Source organism: Leptidea sinapis, chromosome 6, assembly GCF_905404315.1.
Source record: "Leptidea sinapis chromosome 6, ilLepSina1.1, whole genome shotgun sequence".
Lineage (NCBI taxonomy): Eukaryota > Metazoa > Arthropoda > Insecta > Lepidoptera > Pieridae > Leptidea > Leptidea sinapis.
In genome coordinates this window covers 8,379,561-8,403,027 of record NC_066270.1, presented here as the reverse complement: position 1 = coordinate 8,403,027, position 23,467 = coordinate 8,379,561, and the positions used below count along the sequence as shown (strand labels likewise).

Sequence of the window (23,467 nt, the reverse complement as noted above, 5' to 3'; positions counted from 1 at the left end):
ATAATGGTTAATTAAACAGTTTTTACATAATTTGTTGGATTCAATGACCTTAAGTCGATTCAGCGGTGCGGATTCTAGAAATTGTTTGCATTTAAACAATTCATGGCAACACGTTTTACAGAGTATGCATTTCCGTTGTGGCGCAATATGTACTGGTTTCGTATTGACGTGGTTTATTACAGCTGGTCTTGGTTTAAAATTTCTGTTCATAAAATTATGTAAATGGTTATTGGTATGCTTTTCAGCCCATGGTTTTTGGTATTGGTTTTGGTGTACCTGGGATGAATTTGATTTGTTGAAGTCCTGCTTACGACGAGAGCTTTCTAACGAAGTAAATTTAATTTCTAAAAATTTCAAAAAATCTAACAAAGTAGGCAATTCTTTTGGATTCTTAAGCGACACAATGTAATCATTATGGGTTTCAGTATCTAACTTTTGGCACAAAATATAGACGATCAATGGGTCCCAGTTGGAAATGTCGATGCCCATTGCTTTTATAGAGTTAAGACACTCGTTGGTGGTGTCATGTAACCTTTTGATGACCGCTGCAGATTGATGTTGAATCGTAGGCATGGTTAGTAACAATTGTATGTGAGAATTAAATATTAACCTAGTATTATGGTAACGTTGGTTTAATATGTCCCAGCATACTTCGTAGTTTTCAGAATTGATGCGTAAATGGTGAACTAATTTTTCAGCCTCGCCACGGAGCTTACTTTTCAAGAATTGCATTTTCTGCGCATTTGGTAAAGATTTATTATGGTGAATTGTTTCGGAGAATAAATCTTTAAAACATATCCAATCTTGGTAGTTTCCGCTGAAGGTGGGAATGTCCATTTGTGGGGTTGAACGTTCCCTGTAAGATGACGACCACATCTGTCTGTTCACTGCCTTCTTCATGGTGTTGTATTTCTTCTCCATCTCAGCGAATGCTGTCTCATACTCTTCGTTGTCGAGCAGCCCTTCGCTGTCGATGTCCCAGTGAAGAGAATCGATGACCGACCATCTTGATTGGATAGTTCGTAAAATATCTTCGAACTCCCAGCGGTCGGAGCAGCTTTCAAGGTCGACAGCCTCTATGGTACGGGATAGCGCCTTGAAGTTGCTCTTCTGCTTTCGCAGCATTTCTTCGACCCTACTGGAGTTGCCCTGGTTCGATAGCTTTGGTGCAGGGAAGCTAAAAGAGGGACCCTCCTGAGCGGGAGAGAAAATATCGCGCCTATCTGAGCCCTGCGATAATGGTGTAGCAGGTCTCAGTAATGGTTTGCTGGGATCGCTGGTTACGTAATTAGAAATCATATTCCTAACTTCCTGGTAAAAATCTTTCGTCCGCTGGTAATGGTTTTCCGCGAAGTAGCGATGGTTAGGGTCTTCAAACTCAGCACAAAGCCTAGTATGGTTGGTCTGGAATTCACTCCAGTACGAGTCTAAAGCGTTGAGACGTTTTTCAATATAGGCGGGTGTCTTTCGTTCTGGCCCGTCCTTCTTGAAATTAACACACTGCGTGTTAATCGCGGACATAATCTGGTTTTGGGTGGTTAATAGAGCCTCCATGGTTCCGGGTCAAAAGAGAGTGGTAAAGAGTGGTGAGTGATAAAAAGGAAAGATCTTACTTGAAGACTGGTACGTGGTGACCTGGTGTGTCCTCAGCAGTCTCCCCGTTGGTAGTCGCTGGTAGTATCGCCGATCTGGTGAACTGGTTACACTCCACACACAAGCACTTTGGTCAACACTAATTTGGTTCACTACACACGCGACGAATTTTGGTTAAAATGGTTAACTAATGGTACTGGTTAATAGAACGATGGATCACAATGTTTTTGTGTCCTCGAAATGGTTAAAAAAATTCTGGTCACTGGTTAACAAAAGGCCGAAGGACCACAATGTCCTTGGAATGGTTAAAAAAAATTCTGGTCACTGGTTAACAAAAGGCCGAAGGACCACAATGTCCTTGGAATGGTTAAAAAAAAAAAATTTGTCACTGGTTAACAAAAGGCCGAAGGACCACAATGTCCTTGGAATGGTTAAAAAAAAAAATTTGTCACTGGTTAACAAAAGGCCGAAGGACCACAATGTCCTTGGAATGGTTAAAAAAAAAAATTTGTCACTGGTTAACAAAAGGCCGAAGGACCACAATGTCCTTGGAATGGTTAAAAAAAAAAATTTGTCACTGGTTAACAAAAGGCCGAAGGACCACAATGTCCTTGGAATGGTTAAAAAAAAAAAATTTGTCACTGGTTAACAAAAGGCCGAAGGACCACAATGTACGGTGGTTTGGTTCCGTACAGAGTAAAACACAAGTTAGGCTCAAATGGTATATTGAAACCTTAACTTATGCTATATGGTAAAATGGTAAAATGTTGGTATGGTAATGAGCACGCGAATCGATCGGCGGCTTGTCGCGAACTGGTTACAATATTACTTAGGAAATAACGCGAGGCGACGTAAACGCTGATACGCGAAACGTGATGTACAGTCGACATGCTGTTGACCGTACAATATTCACTCCTACTTTGTTTATATTTAAGTGGAAACTTTATTGGCTTGTGTAATATAAATTATGTGTTACAATGTGTATATAACTTAAGCTGTTTGTTTTCCAATAAATAAATAAATAAATAAAATGTCGTTAGAATCAAATTTCACAATTTAAAAATAGCTTGAGTTCGGTTGCTTCATTCCCATTCTGTGGTATCATTAAGATATTCATTTATGATATAGTAACATTTACCACGTAAAGGTCTTCTTTGATTTGTAGATTTTCTTGGATCATGTTGTAAAAGTATATATAATTTTACACCATAATCGCCTAAAAAAAAAAACAAACTCAACGAAGAAAGCTCCTGTTTATTTTCAGGTTCTGTTTCATTTAATTTAGTTTATTTATCATTTGGTGTTATTGCTGCGATTGTTGGTAGGTTACTCTAATGTCTGACTAACATACTGATAGTATTTGTACCACGAGCAAGAACTTAGTAATTTGTCACTTGACGGGTGAAGCCTAGTTCCCTCAAGAAGGTACAAATCACAGTTTCACTATGTCAGCTGGTCTGTCCAACGTGGCGCTTGAAACTAACTGACTGCAAGCCATACTTACATCCTAGGTTACGCTTTTTATTTGTACTGTACAGTATGTTGATGAGTGAGACTCAAGGCATATTTCCTGTGATGGGGATTTCCAACCGTGCGCGCGCGATCCGCGCGAAGAAGAACGCTCCTAGCCACACCCAAGACAATTTCCCTCCTGCAACCGCGCGCGAATAAATCGCATGATAATAAACACATGTATTAAGTAATAGGATGCGAGTGGCCCATACACCACAAATGTGAATATTATCCTTACCATCTCGATGTGTGGCGTTTCTATCCACTTGTGTGTGGGCGAAGCAAACTTCCGCTCAAACACAAAGTGACGCTGTACAAAACCATCGTACGGCCCATACTGTCATACGCAAGCGTCGTTTTCGCGCACACCCGATCGAGCTAATTACGTCGTTTTCAAGTAGTTCAAAATAAATTCACGCGCATGGCAACCGGAGCCCCGTGGTTCATCCGAAACGTAGACCTTCACCGCGACCTAGAGCTTCCGACGATAGCTCAACACTTTAAAGAGATCTCGCGACGCTTCTTTGACAAGGTGCCAAACCATCCCAACATCTTGGTTAGGAAGGCATGTGGGTACACCCCCCTTCACCATAGTCTCAACCCATTAAGACGTCCCAGGCACGTCACGGTAGACCCGGATGACGACATCACCATCGCGAACGCGACACCCACACAAACACCAACACAGACACGCACACACCGCCTTCATAGGCGTAGGCGCGGTCAACCACCGCACACCACTGGCACTCGTCACTCTGACGATGGCCAGCGGCCCGCACCCTAGATACACCACACATTGTTTTGATACCCGACGAGACGTTAGTCCTCGTCCTGTAATCGTTTCTCTTCACTCACTCACACACGGACTGACTGACGGAATGACATACACCACTTACACAATCACAAACACACTCCACAAACAGACACAAACACAAACATATATGCACACAAACATTTACACTACTTACATACATACAAACATACATTCATACAATCATAAACACATACATACACACTTACATACATTACACAAAACATCACCACACTCGCCGGCGAGTGTGTTCTTCTCATCTTTTCATCTTCATTTCATCTTCATCTTCATTCTCTCTCCTTCCCACAAGCACACAGCCGGTCCAAGGTTCGAGTCTCCTTAGGAGACGCCCCGCGACTGTTGTTGCGTAGTCTTTGCGGCCTCTACGGTCCACGTCCTACTTCTCTGTGAAAGCCAGGGCTAACAGCACAGAGGAGGTTTTAGTCGGTATGGGGTGTCCGCTTACGCGGACACTCGAGTCCGACATATTAATACGTAACAGTATTTCCTCCTCTCAAAAAAAAAAAAAGGGTGGCGTTTCTCCACAGTGTGGTTTTCAAGGAATTCTCTTCCACGTACAACCAAGCTGTGGAAAGAGCTTCCTTGTGTGGTTTGTCCGGGACGATACGACCTGGGTTTCTTCAAAAAAAGCTCACACCTTCCTTAAAGGTCTGCAACGCTCCTGTGATTCCTCTAGTGTTGCTAGAGAATGTGGGCAGCGGTGAACACTTAACATCATAACTCTTCCATAAAAAAGTGCCTCACAGTTGTTCGTTTTTTCCGTACGGCTGCACTAATCTGACCCTGTTTGTATATTAAATATATTTCCACATTATTTATATAGTCGTGTGTGTTGAAAAGGACCTGTATGACTCGTCGTAGAAATGTTTAATTAAGAAATTTCCAGCTGGCTTCTCACCGTTCTCAAATTAAAGATGACTATAATTCGGGGTTATGTTTAAATATGTGGATCGAACGTATCCCGTATGTATGTACGTGCTTTGATAGCTAAATACAAAATACAACCTCTATTCTACGTTCAAGCTGCTTAGGGAAATCACTAACACTAAATGCAAATCAAAAAAGGAATAGCTAACCACATTAATGACGATGTGGCGTTCAGGTAGATGTTCTTGGGAATCTTGGGCGTCACGGGCTGTCCTGCCTAAAATCGGCAGGCCACAACCAGCGTTGCAAATATGGAGGTCGCCATTTTACAATATTGTTCCGTTATTGTCAAGACACTTGGCTCGTGGGGCCCAGACGCGCGGAGAATGTACAAAGTGCTATCTTCGCGCCTCAATAAGGCTACTGGTAACTCAAGCGCTGGCAGCTATTTCGGTGAACGGATCAGCCTAGCTATCCAAGGCGTTGGACTCACCCATGAAGGGATCCGTAAAAAACTGCTTACTAGATCTCGTTCAAAGCAATTTTCGATGGAAGTTTACATGGTAATGTACATCATATATTTTTTAGTTTTATTATTCTCTTAGAAGTTACAGGGGGGGGGGGGGGACAATAGACCACTTTAGAAGTGTCTCTCGCGCAAACTATTCAGTTTACAAATAAATGATATTAGAAACCTCAATATCATTTTTGAAGACCTATACATAGATACTCCACACGTTTGGGTTTGGTGCAACATGAGTTTCAGTTGTGGTATGGGGAACCCCCAAAGGTTTTTTTCTATTTTTGTATGAAAATGTTAATGCGGTTAACAGAATACATCTAAACTGGGTAGTTTCAACAGTATAGTTCTAATAGTTTCGGAAAAAAGTGGCTGTGACAAACGGACGGACAGACAGCATTACTGTGTTTCGGTCTGAAGGGCGACGTAGCTAGTGAAATTACTGGGCAAACGAGACTTTACATCTTATGTCTCAAGGTGACGGGCGCAGTTGTAGTGGCGCTCAGAGTTTTTGAGGTTTTTCAGGAGTCTTGCGTGGCACCGCATTTTAATGGGCAGGGCGTATCAATTACCATCAGCTGAAAGTCCTGCTCGTCTCGTCTCTTATTTTCATAAAAAAGACAGACAGACATTACCAATCTATAAGGGTTCCGTTTTTTGCCATTTGGCTACGGTACCCTAAAAAGTAATAATTGTATTCTATTGATAATTATAAGTTACCTATTACATTAATGGTAGAGTTTGCTAGTTACTTCCTAGTAGGAGATTCTAAGTAGGTATATTATTGGTATTTTTGTTTAAAAATTATTATTGCAAGTAGTTAGTACAGTAATATTATCAACTGCTTTCAGAACAATATTATATAATATATTATATAATATTTTACCAGTGGGAGGCTCCTTTGCACAGGATGCAGTAATGTGTAAGCATTACTGTGTTTCGCTCTGAAGGGCGACATAGCTAGTGAAATTACTGGGCAAATGAGACTTTAGATCTTAAGTCTCAAGGTGACGAGCGCAGTTGTAGTGCCATTCAGAATTTTTGGGGTTTTTCAAGAATCCTGAGCGGCACTGCATTGTAATGGGCAGGGCGTATCAATTACCAGCAGCTGAACGTCCTGCTCGTCTTGTCCCTTATGTTCATAAAAAAATTATATATATTCTCTAAAAGAACGTTTTAAATTTAATATTTATTAGATTTTGAAATACATTGAAAATATTAATTGTGACTTCTAAACTTCTATCGCTGGTAAGCTATACGTCGTCCCATTGACAGACAGCGTGCGCGGATAAGGTGAGTTACCTTCGATAAGGTTATTGGGACAGAAAAGTCAACGATACTTAAGATTTTTATCTCAAGTAAGAAATAAACTGAATATTAGGAACGGCCGTAAATGATCTAAGGTTGATATTCATTTATTTTATTAAAATAAATTTGTAACAAGTATTATCGACTAAAACAAATATTATTAAGTTCAATTAAAAAAATATTATATCGAGAAGTTGGTGTTACTATTGAGTAAACTTAGATCAAATTAAAAATACCATGAGATACATTAGAAATGCGTCAAACTTGTAAAATCAACAATACTAGTCCTATTTAGTATCGGATAATCGATAAAATTAATGCTAAGATTTCTCCTTGCTTCATGTAGTTCTAGCACGTATATTGTGTTCTTTTCCGGCGCTGGTTTCAGCCATACCCCTGGTACGTAGAGCGTCACCTGGGGTCCAACTTGCGGCCAATATCTCCCTAGGTTATGCCCGTTTATTATTAAATAACCCTGTAATAAAATAATACAAAATCTATAGACTTTTCCTTATCCCTGAGATCGAATCAGAAATGCAATCAGATGCGTAGGAGAGCCAAAGTCACTGACATAGCCCAGATGGTTGCGAAACTGAAATGGCAGTGAGCAGGGCACATAGCTCGACGGACAGATGGCCGACCGCCTACTGGAAGACGTAGTGTTGGCAGGCCCCTAAAAGATGGAATGACGATCTAGTCAATATCGCTGGAATACGTTGGATGAGGGCAGCGCAGTATCGACCGTCATGGCCATCTTTGGGAGAGGCCTTTCTACAGCAGTGGGCGTCTTCCGGCTGAAATGATGAAGATGATAAACTTTTCATAAGATTGTATTTGCTAAATATCAATTATTGGGTTCCTAAATCTGTTTATCCATGTACTGAAAGTCAGTCGTCAGCTCAACAAACTTCGTCCTGTTTAGTGCCAAGTGAAACAGCACTTCGACTCAATTGATATCGGTCATTTTCGGGTGTTTTGGAGCTGTGAAATATTTTTTCGTTCAGTGTTTGGCATGCCCTCTATTTTACCCAGGGTCGTATTTCTCATGATGAAATACATGAAATTCCTCAAGGTTCCTATATACAAAATAAAGCAATAATGGTACACCATTAAGTGATTATTTTAACCCCATGAAATGGGAATTATGTGTTACAGTCTCTGTTAGTGAATTGGATACATAACTCCAAGATAAACTCGTCAAATAGCCCCCGCTACGGTTGGCATGAAGAAATCATCCGATGGTAAAGTACAAATCATATATTATATTCTATTTAAAACAAGTTTAATTCTTCTTGGCAGTGATTCTCAGATTACCTGTGGGAGGCTCCTTTGCACAGAATTCCGGCTAGATTATGGGTACCACAACGGCGCCTATTTCTGCCGTGAAGCAGTAATGTGTAAGCATTATTGTGTTTCGGTCTGAAGGGAGCCGTAGCTAGTGAAATTACTCGGCAAATGAGACTTAACATTTTATTTCTCAAGAATTCTGAGTGGCCCTACATTGTAATGGGACGTTCGTATCAATTACCATCAGCTAATCGTCCTGTCATAAAAAAAGATTATCAATATTTTCCCGGATATTTAAATAGCATACCTTTCCCCATCCTGTCATATCGACAAAGGTGTCTAAAGGCTTCGCTCCCTCAGGCAATGTAATACTACCACTGTAAAGTACGGGGCCATTGTGCACTTGAGTTCCTCCATCATCTCTGTCCTGTGCCTTTAAATCGTCACTAGAATTTCTTGGGGCGGTTTCTTCTTTAATATCCAAGGTATATCCGGTTATAGACCAGTTTCCATCCAAGCTTTTATTGTTATACAGCACTGGACTTAATATGCCCTGAAATAATTATAAAACACTTTATTAATATTTTTAAGAATAAACTAAAGCTTGAAGACGTTATGTGCAAAATTATGATATCCTATAAAAATACACATAATTTTATTAAATTACAAATTTTATTAATTTTAATGATGGCATTGTGAAATCCGACATGTTTCAGTATGACAGTAGTGTGTTGGTACTATGAGCATAATTAATACCTAATTAGCGAAATTTTACAAAAAAGGGAAGTATTCTTAATATACCAATAACGATCATGTAAACAACTCGATAGCATAATTTGTGTTACTTATGCGGGAATCGTATATTTTGCAACAAGTGCGACTATTTGTCGATCACCCACGAAAGCGAAGTTGAACGGTCATTCGCTTGAGTCACAACCTGAGAGTTGAACAATACATACAACATTTTATGAACGATACGTCACTCGAACGGTTGGCTCAGTTGGTAAGAGCGCTCGCACGAGAGGTCACGGATTCGCGTACCGCATCGTTTATAAAATTTTGTTCCCAGTTGTGTTTGTGCAAATAATGTAAAAACACAGATACAATTACGCGTCTTAATCCTGTAAAAAGTGTTTTATTACGTCACTAGTACGGTTCCCTCAGTTGGAAAGAGCGCTCGCACGGAACGCTAGAGGTCGCGGGTTCGGGTCCCGCATCGTACATAAAATTTTGTTTACAGTTTTATTTGTATAACTAATGTAAAAAAACACAATTATGCGTTTTAATACTTTCAAAAGTGTTTTATTTAAACAAAAAGAAAAATGTGTAGCTAGTATTACAAACCTTAAAGTCGTGGAGTTTATGACCATAATTGATTCGACCCTGATTTTCTACCAGTAAAGATAAAGTTGATCCTTGCTTAGCTTTTAGCTTAAGTTTGTATAATTTATGCATCCGATTAATAACACCTTGGAAAGTCTGAAAAAAATTAGAAATGATCATTTGTTATTGGTTCCCAAACAACATACATGTATCAATCTTTACAAAATAACGCTAGTTTAAGTAAATCATGATTAACAAATACGCCAATTCAAATTCAAATTCAAATATTTTTACTCAAAATAGGATTTAAAATCACTTATTGAACGTCAAAATCCATTCAAAAGTGACTGCCTCAGACCTGAGAAGAATGGGTGCAAGAAACTCAGCGGGCTTATTTTTTTTAAATATAAAATATGGATTACAATGTTATATCGTACAATAAACATTTATAATTAAAGAGCCTGAGGGTGTTCGCTTTATTCCCAGTCCGTGGTGTCATTAAGAAAATCGTTTATGCTATAATAACCTTTCCGACACAAACGTTTTTTAACAATTCTTTTAAATTTCGTAACACATTTGTTTTGTAAATTTTATGGGATCATATTGTAGAAGCATATACATCGCCCAACAAAAGACTTACTAACTCGACCCAACCGAGTAGTAGGCACAACATGTTTATGTTTGTTCCTCGTGTTAACATTATGAATGTCACAGTTTCTAGAAAATTCCTCAATGTGCTTATGAACATACAAAACATTATCAAAAATGTATTGAGAAGCAACAGTCAAAATGTTTATTTCTTTAAATTTTTCTCTTAATGATTCTTTAGGACCTAGGTTATAAATCGCGCGAATAGCCCTCTTCTGCAGCACAAATATAGTATTAATATCGGCCGCACTGCCCCATAACAATATACCATAGGACATAATACTATGAAAATAACTAAAGTATACTAATCAATTAAATGGAAACACTAATGATGGCGTGATATTTAACTAGAATAAATGTAGAATTATATAGCAAAGGTTTGTCCACATAACAGGAGACCGAAGAGCTGGCAGCTACCTCGGACAAAGAATTAGTTTAGCTATTCAAAGGGGGAAAGCTGCCATAACCTTGCCTATAGGGACTCCTTTTAATAATATATTTTAGCTATCATACTATTTGTGATTTTTAATCTAATATATAAAATTCTCATGTCGCTGTGTTTGTAGTTAAACTCCTTCGAAACGGCTTGACCGATTCTCATCAAATTTTGAGTGCATATTGGGTAGGTCTGAGAATCGGACAACATCTATTTTTCATCCCCCTAAATGCTAAGGGTTGCACGCCAAATTTATTATTTTTTTTAGATTTGTTTGATTATGAGCCACTAAAAATACATACAACTTCAAATTTTCACCCATCCACGATCAACAGTTACTTTTGTATCGCGACTTTAATATTGGCAATACAACGTTTGCTGAGTCAGCTAGTATTATATATAATTACCTAATTAATTGTTTGTTACATTAAGTACATTATATTAAGACTATTTAATTTGTCGTACTTGAGATTAAGTATTTATTTATTAGTCATTATACCGAATTATATCTATATACAAAAGGTTAGTTTATGTTACTACCACGACTTAGGCAAATACATGTAAACGTGTTAACTAATAAAAATAATATAGATTTTAAAATACATATAAGATGTAAGATTATATAGTAAATATTATAACATAAGCCAAAACCGATACGCATTTCAAAATACATAAATATAAAATACGTTAAGATAAGCTAAATCTCTAACAGATAGAGATACATAATTACCTTCTACTGTCAGTAATTAGCTGTCAATAATCTGAAGCTGTCCCAATATACCCGATAAGCCATTCTAATCGCCTTATATTGGGACGCGTGAATTGCAATTTCCATACAAACTACTATCGCTGGTTAGCTATACGTCGTCGAATTGACAGACAGCGTGTACGGATAAGGTGAGTTACCGTGGATAAGTTTATTGGGACAGAAAAGTCAACGATAGTTACGATTTTAATTTCAAGTTCTTACTCGATCAAGTTCTATCTCTTGATAGACTGAATATTTGGAACTGCCGTAACTGGCCTAGACACGGCCGTTGTCAATAACCTATCTATCCTTAATTTAACTTACTAGAGGTAGACAAATCTATCCTTTTACTCTTACTTACATTTCAGTAACCTATTGACAGATAGCATTGGACTACTACTATATTGGACATAACTATGGATAGATAAGATTTTGTCATTAAAAGGTGACAGCAATGTATCCGTAAGTTAAACTAAGGATAGATAGGTTATTGAAAACCTATCTATCCTTAGTCATTACATGACCGATATAATCTATTAACAGGTGATTTAAATATCGTGTCCACAACAGACAAAAAAAGGCCTTATATTTCTAGTCCTACAAGGATTATAGTATTGAGAAAGCCTAGACAACATTTTAGTATGAACATGATGCTTTAAAACCTTATACATGCACTAGCTCACCCAGCAAACGTTGTATTGCCATCATATAAAGTAATAAAAAAAATCAATAAATAAAAATTTTTGGGTAAAAAATAGACGACCTCATGCTCAGACCTACCATTATAAAATAATCATACATAAAATTTATCGTACAATAATCATTATATTCGATTGCCATATGGCAACTCTATTACGTGTCTGTGGATGGATTAGAATAATATAAAAATCGCGATACAAAAGTAACTGTTGATCGTAGATGGGTGAAAATTTGAAGTTGTATGTATTTTTAATGCTGAATCATAATTATTAAACAAATTAAAAAAAAAAATCAAAAAAAAAAAAAATGTGCACGCTAAGATTCACGAAAATCGGTCGAGCCGTTTCGTAGGAGTTTGATTACGTACACCGTGACACGAGAATTTTATATATTAGATATTAGATCAATGAATTTATGGCGCGTTTTAGGTGAGTCCAGGTTAACATACTTTAATCTAGCGTCATAAAATGTTTGATGTGGCCATTTTCTAAGTCTCGCTATCAAATGTTTTTCGGCCCATTGTGACCACACCTTAATATCCGCTTCTCCTAGATAGCGTAGAAATAGATATAATAAAAACCACACATTTATCATGGTGCAGTCTCAATGATATGAGGTCATGGGCCCCATGGTTGAGTGATGTGAATTTGTGCCCAATAAGCGACGGGTTGATTTTTTTTTTATCTTTTATCTACTACGCACGTTCACGTACATGTTCACAAAAATCGTCACCTTTTTGCTATTAATAGTGATTTTCATTATTATAACACTAGAAATAAGGGATTGCTTGTAAGTAATTCTAGTAGGCTTCATAACATACATATTAGCTTTAAGGGTAAATGTATACACTTATATAATAAAGTCCCAGCAACTGTCCAGGCATTATCTTTAAATAAATTTAAATGTTTTATAAAAAAATGGCTCTATCGTAAATGCTATTCCCCCACAGCTGAATATCTAAGTGAACGGACAGCCTGGGACTAGATTATGATTATTTTATAGCGATAGAAATGACTGTACAATTATTATTGAAAAGAGCGCAAAAAAGAATGCTGGGAGAAATCTTGCGCCGCTTCTTCCCTCTCAGAGCGCCATTTATTTCCGAAGTGGTAGTAGTATCTAGTATATTAGAAATGACATCAAAAAGAATTCGAAAGGAATCCATTTTGAGAAAATAAATGCCTTTCACTTCTTACTGGCTGTTTTAGTTTGAGTAAAGAAATGTGTTCGATACGATGATCTATCGGATCCGAAAAGTGATGAGAATTCACGCTTAATAATTATGTGTTTTTGTAGAGTTCTTTAACAAGTTGAGAGTGTATTCGTGCTTATGTTACGTAGATGTGAACAAAGTAAGTTCATTAGAGAGATGTATAAACTACATTACCATATCAGAAAAATGACATAAAATATAGTTTAAATTTTTATGATGTCTGCAAATAGTTAGGGATTTATCGTCTGGTCACACTTTACGGTTACATCCTTTGTATGTGTTCTTCTTCTAAATCGTTCACTCTTGTCAGAGTAGTCGTGGTTGCCAAGATGACGCAACATTAGTCGCCGTTGGTCTCCACAGTTATTAGTCGCACTGCCTCCCTCGCGATGCTCCTCCACTTTTGACGGTTTGCAGCATTACGGGAGCACTCCACAACAGGTGTCTGGGTCACTGTTTTGATAAGGTCCGTCTATCGTGTGGGTGAGCGTTCTCTCGCTCTTTTCCCCTCCACCTTCCCCTGCACTATCAACCTGTAATTTGTATATGTATACAGCACTAAATTAGTTTTGGCCTTACATAATCAACATAAACGAGTATCCAGTCCCGAGGCTTGGTTATTTCCAATACACCATCTCCTTCATTCAAAGTTGTCTCATACAGCATAAGTCCCGAAAATTGTCGCAATTCTTCAAAAGTGGGCAGCACTGGTCCGGTAACACCTCTATATTTATGGCCTAAAGCACTTCGACCGTCTTTTGATAGCAAGTTTTGAAGCGGTTCCAAGGTTATTTCGCCATATTTTCCTTTCTCAGTGGTGCCAGGTTCTGGAATGTCTTTAACTGCGGGGTTGAACTGTAACAGAAGTAGAAATGAGCAATTTGCTTAAAGATAAGAAACAGTCAAAGGAAAAGGGCACTCTGGCGCACGGCCATGAGTAGAAACGAGTGATAGATACATCGCGGTCTGTCCTATAAGCTCACCTAGCTAGTAACCCAGTCACTGGTAACGTGAACGTACAGGACCTATCTAATCGATGTCTTTTTTAATTTACACTATAATATAAATAAAAATTCGGTCCGGATGTATCTAATGTGCTGTGGATAGATGTTCATAGGGATGCAAACAATGCGGGTTGATAACAAAAACCTAAAAAGCTCTAAAATGTTGGAGCTAGCTTGAATACTGTAGTAAAGACAATTTTATAGTGCTGAAATAAATGCCAAAAAATTAAAGGTTATGGACACTATTATGAACAAAAGAAAGTTAAGTAAATATGAAACTCTTACTTCGATTTCGCTAAAGGTGATACGTTAACTATAATACAGAAGTTTCATAGAATTCTGAGCCGATGTAGAGGAATATTCTTCCATTCTTCTATCAGTGCTTCTTTCAGTTCACGAAGCGTGATGGCTGCAAATTTTGCAGGCGCACACGTTGGCCCAGGCATGCTCGATGGTTATAATATGGTTATAATTGCGCTCGTGGTCTGAGATATGTCTCAGATATAAAGTAGTAATTTCACTATGTACGATAGATAATGTCAAATATTTACATCTCAAATTACTTAATTAGAGGTTTATGTGTCTGAAGGCTGTGAATAAACTGACCTTCGTAAGGGCGTCTCGTATGGCGAAGTACTTAGGTGTCGGGTCACCGGCTTCCGTCAGTGGGGCATCGTAGTCATATGACGTAATGTCCGGTTGATATGTTGGGCCATAATTAGCACCTGAGGGATTAACATAATTTATTACTTTCCAAGATATAAATATTTTGGTGCTGTAAAAGACTTTAAGCTGACAAACTGAGGCGAATAACGCTCGGGACGCGTTTTAAAGCAATTCTCTCGCTCGCTTAGCCTCTGAAACTGACGCGACTTCGTTAGAGTAAAAGTGTTCTGTGCTTCCCGCGAGTCATTTTTGGTTCTACAGTGGAAAAACATCATGCATTGTGACATCAAACAATCCCGCCGGACGTCCCGCTCTTGTTTCGCTTCAACTTGAGCGACTACTCGCGTTGAACACGTCCATACAAGTTAGCTGACACAATCGGCGCAAGCGACTTTTGTCCCGCAACCCGCGCGTTATTCGCCACAGTTTGAACAGAGCTTTAAAACGAAGGTTTTTAATCAGTGTGTGTTGCCATTGATGACAAACGGAACACAGACGTGGTCGCTAACTGTGGGCCTTATGAGGAAGCTCATGGTCGCTCAGAGGGTAATGGGGAGGGTTATGTTCGGAGATTCCTGGCGAGATTGAATCATAAATGAGAAGATCCGTAGGAGAACCAAAGTTACTGACATAGACCAGTGTTTCCGAAACTGAAATGGCAGTGGGCGGGGTACATAGCTGGACGGACAGATGGCCGCTGGAGCAGCAAAATCCTCGAATGGCGACCACGTACCGTAGTGTTGGTAAGCCCTCCGAAAGATGGACCGTTGATCTGGTCAAGATCTCCGTAATAGGTCGGATGAGGGCTGCGCAGGACCGATCGTCATGGCAATCTTTGGGGGAAGCCTTTATCCAGCAGTGGACATCTTCCGGCTTAAATGACGATGATGATGATGAGTAAGAGGCTAATAAGGGTCTGTAAAGTTATTGATTTACGTTGTCGTCTTAAAGAGCTCAACCAAAATCGTAGAATATGTGATTGGTTTGCTGGGCACAGCTTTATTGCCGAGGAGAAGAAGGCAACACCATCATGGCACGCTGGTTTCATGTTCATCATCTAAATGATTGCAACACCCAGGGGAGAAAATAAATGCCATCAACCTCCATATTGTGGAAGGTCTTTGCTTCAATTATTAATAAAAATGAACCCCTATTTCACATGGTGACGCTATAACTTGAGAACAGCTTTATCGATATCATTCATCGTTGTTTTTTAGTTTTTAAATACTTAGAAGGTTCTTACATTTAAAGAAAAAATGCACAGAATCTTAAAAAATTCTCACATTCTCTTGCAATACCAGAGGAATCACAGGAGCGTTGCCGGCCTTTAAGGAAGGTGTACGCGGTTTTTTTGAAGGTACCCATGTCGTATTGTATTATACAGGTTGGCTTTTTCAGAAGGGCGGTGATGGCCAAGTCGGAAACTACGCGACTTAGACGAAAGTCGCAAAAGGAGTTATTACTTTCTTATAAATCGAGGGCATGATATTGACACGAGAGTGGGTCAGGGATTGGAAATAATACTCCGCTTATAGGAACGAGTCTTTATTTGCGTTCACTTTTTCTGAACTTGCACTTCACCAGTCTGCCGCTGTTCCTCTTGTGGGCGGCGGTACCTTCAACGCGTCACACCGCACCGAACACTAAGTCTCTTCTATCTTCTTCTTCTTGGAACACTTCCACTTTTCACTACTTCTTCTTTTCTTCTTCTTCTTCTTTACACTTTCGAGTCAGAACTAGAACTGCCGTAGGCCACGCTTAGTACGGCTTATATACCCCTCGGATCTGTTCCATTTTCAAACTGATTCTCCCATTCCATCTTTAAAGTTTATCAACTGGGAGTGCCAGATAGGCTCGTGCGCATCATACGAGCCTACCTTACTGATCGCTCCTTCCGATATCGAGCAGAGGGCACCCTATCCTCACCCAGACCCATCAGGTCTGGCGTGCCACAGGGTTCAGTCCTCTCTCCCACTCTTTTCTCGCTCTTCACGAGTGACATTCCCAAGTTTCCGAGTGTCCAGCTCGCTCAGTACGCTGACGATACGACACTCTACTTTGGCTCCGCTCTATTGAACCGCTCAACCTTGAGCAGGAACATTAAAGTGCTTCAAGCCGCCGTCGATGAACTAGGCAACTGGTTCAGAAAATGGCGGATTGAAGTGAACCCCACCAAGAGTGCAGCGGTACTCTTCGGTAACGCGAATAGCATCCGCGCTAAAAAACGACCGACCGACGTCATTAAATTGTATGAAACACCCATACCGTGGGTGAAGGATTACAAATACTTAGGAGTCACGTTCAACAGCAATATGAACTTCAAGAAACATATTGATACGGTATGCAATAGAGCCCGATTTGTCCTCAGTCGCCTTTATCCACTTGTGTGTGGGCGAAGCAAACTTCCGCTCAAACACAAAGTGACGCTGTACAAAACCATCGTACGGCCCATACTGTCATACGCAAGCGTCGTTTTCGCGCACATCCGACCGAGCTACTTACGTCGTTTGCAAGTAGTTCAAAATAAATTCACGCGCATGGCAACCGGAGCCCCGTGGTTCATCCGAAACGTTGACCTTCACCGCGACCTAGAGCTTCCGACGATAGCTCAACACTTTAAAGAGATCTCGCGACGCTTCTTTGACAAGGCGCCTAACCATCCCAACATATTGGTTAGGAAACGGTAGACCCGGATGACGACATCACCATCGCGAACGCGACACCCACACAAACACCGACACAGACACGCACACACCGCCTTCGCAGGCGTAGGCGCGGTCAACCACCGCAAACCACTGGCACTCGTCGCTCTGACGATGGCCAGCGGCCCGCACCCTAGATACACCACACATTGTTTTGATACCCGACGAGACGTTAGTCCTCGTCCTGTAATCGCTTCACTACACTCGCTCACACACGGACTGACATACACCACTTACACAATCACAAACACACTCCACAAACAGACACAAACACAAACATACATGCACACAAACATTTACACTACGTACATACATACAAACACACATACATACAATCATTAACACTTACATACACACTTACATACATTACACAAAACATCACCACACTCGCCGGCGAGTGTGTTCTTATCACCTTTTCATCTTTCATCTTCATCTTCATTCTCTCTCCTTCCCACAAGCACACAGCCGGTCTGAGGTTCGAGTCTCCTTAGGAGACGCCCCGCGACTGTTGTTGCGTAGTCTTTGCGGCCTCCACGGCCCACGTCCTACTTCGCTGTGAAAGCCAGGGCTGCTAACAGCACAGAGGAGGTTTTAGTCGGTATGGGGTGTCCGCGTACGCGGACACTCGAGTCCGACGTATTACGCCCCGTTCCGGGGCGTAAATACGTAACCGTATTTCCTCCTCTCAAAAAAAAAAAATCCATCTTTAAATTTAAATTGTACTAGAAAATTCTTTTTAAACTATTTTTATCCTGCTTACACATTTTCCATCCCTTTTTTTCTGTTCGATTTGATCCTGAACTTACTACAAATTTCCATTAACTTTACAAAAACCCAAAAAATTCCATACACTGGTAGGTGTAGACTTTAGAAGACTTTTACGCCAAAGCTACGAGTATTGCTGACGGAGCTGTTGAAATTATCAATGTGTCGAAGTTTGACAACTCTCGTCATGTACGTTGCTGTACGATATGACGTTTGACAACTCTCGTATACGTCGAAGCGTTGCTACGCGACAATATCTTCCACGACTTTCCTCTAAATCTCGTAGTTTCCGACTTGGCCATCACTGCCCTTCTCAAAAAACCGCCCTGTATATAGTATCTAATATTATATCTAATAATTAATGTAAAAAATTAATCACCTGATGTATATCCAAAATTAGTGCCGCCGAAAAACATATACATGTTAAAATTGATGCTGTTATTGACCATATCCGTGAGCGTGTCCACGACCCTCCTTGTTGACACCTGCTGCAGGTGTTCCGTCCAGTGTGTCAGCCAGCCAGGGTAGTACTCGGAGTTCATCAGGGGACCCGTCGGCATAAACTTACGAAGTTCTCTGAACGCATTGGCGACCTTATCGGCTAAAAATATGAACAAAATGTTAAATTTTCAGCACGAACAACAATTATTATTGAATTTTTTTCGTCTTGGCGCGACTACTACATCCGTTACGGCAAGATGGCGTCATGACTCATGTTTCTGTACCTTTCATCCGGTTTTTGTTTCCTTCATACAATTATTAGGACAGGCAAAGGGTTCGAGCCCATACAGCCGTAATTCATTATACATTAATATTCAGTAACACCGTCATATTGATATGTGGAAATTAATAATTTAACCTTTAATTTCTTATTGTCCATTATTTTATTTAATGAAATGAAATTTTATTTGCAGGAAACATTGTACTTAAGATGTTAACAATATAATGGATAATCCAATATGTTTCGTCAATTGACATGCAAAATATGTTACAAAATTGTCTAAACACTACTCGTACCGAAACATGTCGGATTTCACAATGACATCAATAATATTTATAAAATGAAATTTTAAGATATTATAATATGAGACGTAAATAAATAATAACTTAATAATTCATTTAGTACCTATGTATAATATTAACAAATTCAATGTCATAAAAGTATATTAATTTACATATATTATTATGAAATAGACTAATTCATTTTGTATTGAAAAATTCATTTAAACTATAGAAGCACTTATTTATTAACCACTGATGCAGTCTTCTTTTAAAAACTTTGAACGGTAAATCTTTCAATTCATTGGGCAATTTATTATATATTTTCACAGACATGCTGTAACAATTTCTACTAAAAGATGCAGTTCTACAGAAGAACATTATGAGTTTATTTGGATACCTTGTGTTTAAAACCTTCTGGCTTTTTTTTTGTATAGAAATCACACATATGTTTTTGAACAAATAGGCTTATCTCATAAATGTATAGGCATGGCAGCGATAGAATATTCAATTTTTTAAATAGCGGTCGACAAGAATCTAGGGGGCCGGCTCCACAAACCGCCCTGATACACTTCTTCTGTCCAATAAATAAATGCCCTATGCTCACCGAGTTGCCCCATATGACCAATCCATATCTTAAAGCAGAAACCACGAATGCATGATATGCCATTAGCGCTGTTTTTTCACCTATTGTTTTTGATACGCGTTTGAGGACAAATACATGTTGGTTAATTTTTTTGCTAATTTTGTCAACATGTGACTCGAAGGATAAGTTGCTGTCTAAATACCAAGAAAATTTACAAGTTGTGCTTCTTTAATATTCTCATTATGATAATTAACATTAATATCTTTTCCTTTCCCATTCTCATTATAATACTGCATATACATTGTTTTTTTTATATTTACAGTCAGGTTATTTTCAGTAAGCCATTCAATTGTGTCCTTTATTGTTTTATTAATTTCTATATCATATGTCAATTCATTGTAACATTTAATTACAATAGAGATGTCATCAGCAAAAAGAGTACAGTTATTAGTAGTAATGCTAGGTAAGTCGTTTATGTAGATTATGAATAGAAGTGGACCCAATATACTTCCTTGTGGTACACCTTTTGTTTTAAGTCTAAGTTCTGATCGATAAGGTATTACTTCTTGTTTATTATTTAATTTAGCAATTTCAACGTATTGAGTACGGTTTGAAAGATAACTTTTAAGCCAGTCATTTGCTAGACCTCGAATACCATATTGAGCGCATTTATCTAATAGTTTTTCATGACAAACATTGTCAAAAGCTTTGCTCATATCAAAAAATACTGATGTTACTGGAGTTTTTGTGTCCATGCATTCCGATATTTCTTTTATTAGCGAAAAACACGCTAAAGTTGTTGATTTTCCTTTTTGCAAACCATTTTGTTCCTCCAAAATGATATTATGTTTTGTTAAAAAAGATGTTAATCGCTTGTGCAGTATCTTTTCAATATTTTTTGAGATAACAGGAATGAGTGTGATTGGTCGATAGTTGTTAACATCCTTTTTATCTCCCGCTTTGAGTTAAGGTGTTACTTTTGACTTTTTTAAATTTGATGGGAACTTACCTTCTTCAAAAGAAAGATTTATTAAGTAGGCTAGGACTGGAGCTAGTTCCTTTGCACATTCCTTTATTACATTTGTTGCTATTTCATCGCAGCCCGTGGAATTTGAATTATTAAGTGACTTAATAACGGTTATTATCTCCATTTCATCAGTTGGCATTAAGAAAATATTTGAATTGTTATGTTTAAATTTATATGCAGGTTTTTTTATTTTTTACATTTTGACTTTGACTTTGTATGACTGTATTTATAAAATAATTATTAAAAATAGTAACAATCTGAGTTGGATTATTCATAATTTTATTTTCATAAATAATTTCATCGATACTTCCTACATTAGAGTAAGTTTTATTTTTAATCACATTCCACAACGCTTTGCATTTATTTTTCGAGTAAAGTATATATTTGTTGTTACTACTTCTCTGAGCTAGGTCTATACACTTGTTGAGAATCTTAGAATAATTATTAAATTTGTTTTTGTTGCCAGGTATTTTATTCTTATAATATTGATACCTTAATTTTCTTTTTGTTGCACATGATTTTTTTATACCTCTGGGCAACCATTTTATTTTTGAATTTGAAATATTAATTTTATACTTAAGAAGAGGGAAACATAATTTATAAAATATGATTAATGTATTGTAAAATTCATCAAAAGAATCGTCCAATTTCTGAGCATCATACACGTCTATCCAGTTAAGACTTTTTATACAGTCCTTAAATTTGTTTATGTTTTGATTACATAAATCTCTTTTGAAAATTAACTTATACGACGGTGTTGAATTATTTATTTTTGTCGGTACTACTAAAAATTATGCTGTGTCATGATCCGACAGGCCTAAATGACGAATCTCCCCTGTGGCATTTTCTATATTACTAACAAAGAGGTCAGTACAGGATTTTTGCCGAGTAGGTTCATTAATATGTTTAAAAAAATTATAATTTCGCAATAAATTAGTAAACTCCAGATTCGTTTTAGTATTTTTTAGAGTGTCGATATTAAAATCACCAACAATCACAATATTACTGGTCTCCCAATATCTTAATTTGTGTAAAAGTAAATCAAGCTTATTCAAAAATTCAGCAACGTTCGAATTCGGCGTCCTGTATAGACATATCACAATTAATTTGTGCTTTGGTATTCTTAAACCACAACATTCGAAAGAATATTCTGCACATAGCTCATCCATGACATCAAATTTTACAGCCTCAATATAGTCTCTGACTAGAATGCAGACCCCACCACGCTTTTGCTTAAGTCTACAAAAAGCATATCCATTCAACTTAATATTAGATCTGTTTGCTGCATTCACGAATGTTTCTGATATACATATAACATCTACTACTTTTCAATTTTCAAAAAGTTCAGTTACAGCTGTGTTTAGTAGATCCTTTTTACTTAAAACGCTTGCTATATTCTGATGCATAATATTAAGATAAAATTTGGACTCGAAAAAATGAATCGCTATTGAGATCATTATTTTGTTCTTTACTTTTTAGTTTGAAATAATATGGTATAGTACCTTTTATTATTTTACTATTGGTGATAGTTTTGGCAGCTTGATGTTGACTGCCTTTCGCACCACGAGCCATGATAATTTTACTACCGGGTACTAAATATTTTTGCCTATAATACATCGAGTCGATAAGCTTATTTATTCTATAACAAAAATCATAAATGAAGTGTTTCTTGCCAGGGTACGATTTTGCTAAAGTCAAGTATGTATAATTTTTATAATTTTTACAAGTCAATTCCAATAAATTATTCAATTTTCTTTCATTAATGTAGTAATTTTGCAGTACACTGGTTACAGTAACTGTTGCTTTACTATGACGCTTTAAGAAAAAACCAAGTTCTATTATAATATTGTAAGGATTACTAGCCTGTTCGCCTAAACACAAAATTATTTTATCATTATGATTAAATTCAGAATTATTAAAGGTCGCAACTAGTTCATCGCACGTTGCATGAGGCTTAACGAAAGAAAATATTTGATAGTTTTCGTATTTAGTATTCTGACATGATTGGATAAGGGATCTTGCAAAATTTACACATTGTTGTCCGTCAAGTATCATAATTCGCATTTTGTCTGAATTCTCTTTTGAATTTTCAGGTTTGGTGTCCGTGTCACTAACCGATAAAGGATTTATTTCTTCTTCCCTTATTTTGAAGGTTTCTCCCTGTGTACTCTTAGTTGGCGTAGGGACGCATCCCTCACTTGAACATACTGCTGTCTTCTCATAAGGTTTTTCTAAACAAATGCAGGATGACTCCGATTCTTGTATGAACTCCTTAGTACTTGAACTCCTCAGTATAACCCGAATCTAATTGTAAGGTTTGAGCTAATTCCAATAATCTAGGATTATTCCTTTTTTTTAAAGAAGTGTTTATAGGGCTATTGTTTCTTGGACTAAAACACACTTTTTTAAGGACTTCTATTTGATTTCTCTGTTCCGTTATTAGTTTCTTCAATTCATTAAATTTTTCTGATAGTGTGAAAATCTACGTGTGTGCACTATTTAGCTGCAATATGCAGTTAAGACTTGTGATTTCTTCTTTTAAATCAATAATTTCTTCTTGTGTAGACAAGTCTGTAGAGTTTTGTAGACAAGTCTGGCAGGCTTCTTGCTGTTTCCGAACATAATGAGTCCATTGACTCGTCTTGTTCTAGACAAAATGAAGTGTGAAATTTGGGTTTTCTTTTTCTCAGAGTAATGTTATTAGTCTCCATGGTTTGTAAAATTTAAAGTTC

The 23,467-nt window shown here is 37.9% G+C and overlaps 1 protein-coding gene across 2 annotated transcripts in view; it reads right to left on the bottom strand.

Moving 5' to 3' along the window:
* LOC126964950 (CAD protein) overlaps window positions 1-23,467 on the bottom strand; it is a 77,242-nt gene that overhangs the window by 29,425 nt on the left and 24,350 nt on the right. For both annotated transcript variants that reach the window (XM_050808286.1, XM_050808285.1), the window contains exons 8-13: window positions 18,503-18,724; window positions 14,597-14,715; window positions 13,566-13,841; window positions 9,264-9,398; window positions 8,227-8,472; window positions 6,729-7,107 (exon numbers count right to left, since the gene is read on the bottom strand). In XM_050808286.1, coding sequence (XP_050664243.1) covers window positions 6,880-7,107; window positions 8,227-8,472; window positions 9,264-9,398; window positions 13,566-13,841; window positions 14,597-14,715; window positions 18,503-18,724 — 1,226 coding nt within the window. In that variant the 3' untranslated portion in view covers window positions 6,729-6,879. Of the gene's footprint in view, window positions 7,108-8,226; window positions 8,473-9,263; window positions 9,399-13,565; window positions 13,842-14,596; window positions 14,716-18,502; window positions 18,725-23,467 lie in introns of those variants that run through there.